At 42.1% G+C, this 3,762-nt stretch overlaps 2 protein-coding genes across 2 annotated transcripts in view; one reads left to right on the top strand and one right to left on the bottom strand.

The window, feature by feature from the left end:
- The window catches only part of Pmar_PMAR016459 (hypothetical protein), a gene marked incomplete at both ends in the record, with an annotated part of 4,357 nt that extends 1,945 nt beyond the window's left edge, over positions 1–2,412 (bottom strand). The window contains 2 exons of the mRNA XM_002777665.1: positions 2,016–2,138; positions 2,359–2,412. Coding sequence (XP_002777711.1) covers positions 2,016–2,138; positions 2,359–2,412 — 177 coding nt within the window. The remainder of the gene's footprint in view (positions 1–2,015; positions 2,139–2,358) is intronic.
- A 294-nt stretch (positions 2,413–2,706) lies between these two features.
- Positions 2,707–3,471, top strand: Pmar_PMAR016460 (conserved hypothetical protein). Its single transcript, XM_002777666.1, has 2 exons — positions 2,707–2,798; positions 2,844–3,471. Exons 1-2 carry the CDS (start codon positions 2,745–2,747, stop codon positions 3,297–3,299), a joined length of 510 nt encoding a protein of 169 aa, XP_002777712.1. The 5' UTR covers positions 2,707–2,744; the 3' UTR covers positions 3,300–3,471.
- The last annotated feature ends 291 nt before the right edge of the window (positions 3,472–3,762 follow it).

Here is a 3,762-nt window from a genome sequence, read left to right on the forward strand (position 1 = left end):
AGCCAGTATCAATGCTTTCATCGACGAGTTGACACAATGTATTGCCACTAAGGAACCAAAAGTCATGGATGCTATAAACGCGGTACTGGCAGAATCAGACTGTAGGTGGTTTATTAGTGAGGAGGGTATATTGCAAGGTGCGTGTCCAGGTTCTCCAGAGCTCGTTGAAGATCTATGTTATCGACTAGATTGGGTTTTGGCGAAATACCGTTATCATTTCGAGCTGGCAACGCCCAAGGAAGTCTGAAACCTTGTGTGTGTTGCAATGTCAAGTTTCTATCAGTAGTCGTTTGCCTTGTAGTGTTCTCAGTGAGAGGTATGCGCTTTGAAGGACCGTGTAGCTGCAGCATTCCCAGATCAATTTATTGGTGTTCTCGAATTTCTAGTTATGTACCCATTTGTTTCAAAAAATACTATCTCGCATTTTTTAACGACTGTTTTTAATGGATTTTACTCGAAATTTTGTCAATAGCTGATCACTTCAGACGCAAATCAAACACAACGCTGAAACGCATTTGCTCTTCCTGTTGCTATTACGAAGGACAACGAAATTACAATGCACTCGTTCAAGAAGCGCTGGCCATATGCAAAGATCTTGTCGAGCAGTACCCTATGATTATGCCGAGCGGAGTCCCTTCGGCTATCATTATGTACAGTAGCAGTTAGTTTTATATCGATAGATTAATACTCATGGTTCTTCACGATATGGTTCATTCATCCCTTGCATCTGAATTAATGACCCGTGATAGGTACTCACCCGAGGACTGACGGTTTCCGATGGGTGTTATCCATAGTAACTCCCCCAATAAAGACTGTAGAAGCTTCTACACCTTTTTCACCTCAAGTTGAAATAGTGGGACTCCAATTTAAACCTCTTGCCAAGCATTTAAATCCAGCCAACTTGAATTTCGAGTGAATTCTTTTAATATGAAGTTTAGAAAGTTCTATTTAAAAAAATCTAATTCCGATTTCGAGATAATTAAAAATACCCAACTTCGATTTAAATTGGTCGGAAGTTGCCTTCTGAATTAAAAAAACCCGGGCCCCAATTTCAAAACTTGAAACTCATGTTGAAAAACGTCGAATTTAAAATTCATCAAAACAAATTTTCATTTAAAAAAGGATTATCGCGATTTGAGAAGGGTTATCGCGTGAGATCGAGTTGCTCTCAAATCTTTAAAATTAGATTGGCGTGACTCACGCCCAAGCTTCCAAGCGATATCAGCGAGGTTCTACGAATGAAATAGCCCTGCAGCATTCAACAGTGTTGTTGTGTCATGAGTATCTGGGAGGGCAATAGGATGCCGGCGTAACTACCGAACTCGAACACCCATCGAACTAGCTGCCTGGGTAACACCCCACGAAGGACGAATGCCAGGCTGGTCAAAGCGATGGATTTCAAACTATAATATATCCTCAATTGTGGAATACCGAGTACATTCAGGAGATTCCCTTCGCAGAACATGAGTATGAAACCTCTGGATAACGGAACGTAGGAGCGAGAACATCGATGTACCCCTCTAACCGTGGATTATACTCGTAGGAATCCAACAGCATCAATTTAAACTTGAAACTCTTCCTAGAAATCGTTGATTCAACCCAATGAGGCGCTTGCAGCAGAAGCACTTCAAAGAGGTCAAATTTACACGTTGCTGGTTGGATGGGGACTACCCTTACTATCAATGTATCCCACTACGAAGTTCGCTATTGCTAGCACTAGTAAATAGATGCCGATAATGAGGTAGGTCCAAGACGTGACCCCACTGTCAACCCCTCCTGTTACATACAGCAGGCCTATGTACAGATAGACCAAGCCTCGGCCGATGAGAGTACCAAGGAAAGGAGCCCAGTGTAGGATGGCTTGTGATAGAGACCATGTTGGTGCCATTTCTACGGCTAGGAGAGTGAGACCAAATATCATATAAAATATTGAAAGCATGTATGACAGCGGGCTGAGGACCTGATAAGAAGCTGTTACAGTGGATGGATGAGATGGACACAGACTGAGAACTTACCGAGTTGAAGACCCTGAAGAAGCCGAAGAATGCAATGAGGACGATTAAGAAGGCGCCAATGATGCCGACTATCTTCATTATAGGGTTGGAGTCACCAATGAGGTCATTCCATGCTAATCGGGCCTACAGCGGGGAGGACACTGTCATAACCGTCAATTCCAACACGCGTGGTATGCGTATGATGCATTTCCAATCCCTGATAAACCAGACGGAAATTGCAGAGTTATTTCGCGTCACATGTGTGACAATCGACAATTCGAAAACGTATCCCCCCTTTGGGTCTGCCGAGTTAATCTCGATGAATCCATCATCGTTATATACAAGCTATGCTGATTAGGATTACCTTATCCTTAAATGAAGGCCCAGAAGTTGTCGTATTGTTTACAGAGTTTTCCATGATGATTTTTCAGCAGTAGACAAAGTGCGACACCTTTGTGGCTTGAGTGCTACGCCATTGTGATCGATTGTATCATGCGTTGATGATGAGACCATTTCCATTACGACCTTGTGCGAGTTGTCCCTGTGATACGTGAAATTACTGAGGCTAGCAGGGCTAGCTTATTGTGTGAATTGGAGAGTAGTTAATTTTCTATAAAGACTCATCTTTCTGTTGCTAGTGGAAAACTTTTATTCGGTGTATTCTGTAATTTTTATGACGTCGTATTGGGCTTGGATTAGAATGATTTGTCGTAGTTCCTAAATTTCAACTCGTATAAAGACTGTGCTACAATGGCCACTAATACTACTCCTGGTATGAAACCAAATCTCACGTGGAAGGAGAAAGTAAGTTACCTCCCTAATTACTCGTCTTGTATGTATACCGTTCAGATCTCTCGAGCTTGGTCCGATACTACCAATGGCAGTAACGCCTTGATTCGCATCCTAGGCGTATTGGCTGCCCTCGCTACGTTCGTTGCCGGCTTGTTGAGCATGATCAACTTCTTCAACATGGTCACCAATCCCTTGTCTTATGTTCTCGGTGTGTTCTTTATGATATTCGGTATTGTTCTCACCTTCATAGAGTTGTTCCCTGGATCAAAGCTGTCTAAGGTTATCTTCTCTCAAGCCAAGTTCCTAAGTCATCTCCTCGGACGTGGTTCATTCTATCTCTACCTCGGCCTTCTGTTCACCTGTGGCGGTGTCCAGAGTGGCTTCACATCGATTATTTCCTTCGTTGTCGGTCTATACTTGATCGCAGTAGCCCTCGTGTTTGGTGTTTGGGGCTTCACTCATCGTAAGGAAGTGTCCATGACAGAGCCTCTTAACGGTGCTGCTAATGTATAAGCTCAATAAGAAGTCTTCCGAGTTACTTTTGTACACACTTATCACTTACCCGTAAGATTTTGTACCAAAATTCTTGTTGTAAGCCAGCAATGAAATTGCTCCAACTGAAAATAGTGATTTAAAGTCACAAGATCAAGTCGCTTTCAACAAGTGTTTTCAATAGGGTTGATAATCCTCGATTGTTGAGTTGGACTTGGGCATGGCGGAAAGTATCATCTGACTATGTAGTGATGAAACATTCTATAATCGAATCGTTTTTAGTCATTGGGTATCTTCCGGATAATTTGTACGAGAACATGCCCTTGCCTATTTTGATATGTTTTGAACAAACTTTCAACGTAAAGGGATAAGCTGTAAAAGGTGTAAATTACCCGTATGCCAAGTTGTATACGAAGGACTTAAGCTCAGTTCAAACTAGTTTGAAAATATGTTATCCGAAACTTAAGTTGAAATATGACAAAGT

Source organism: Perkinsus marinus (genome assembly GCF_000006405.1).
Source record: "Perkinsus marinus ATCC 50983 genomic scaffold scf_1104296951238, whole genome shotgun sequence".
Classification (NCBI taxonomy): domain Eukaryota; phylum Perkinsozoa; order Perkinsida; family Perkinsidae; genus Perkinsus; species Perkinsus marinus.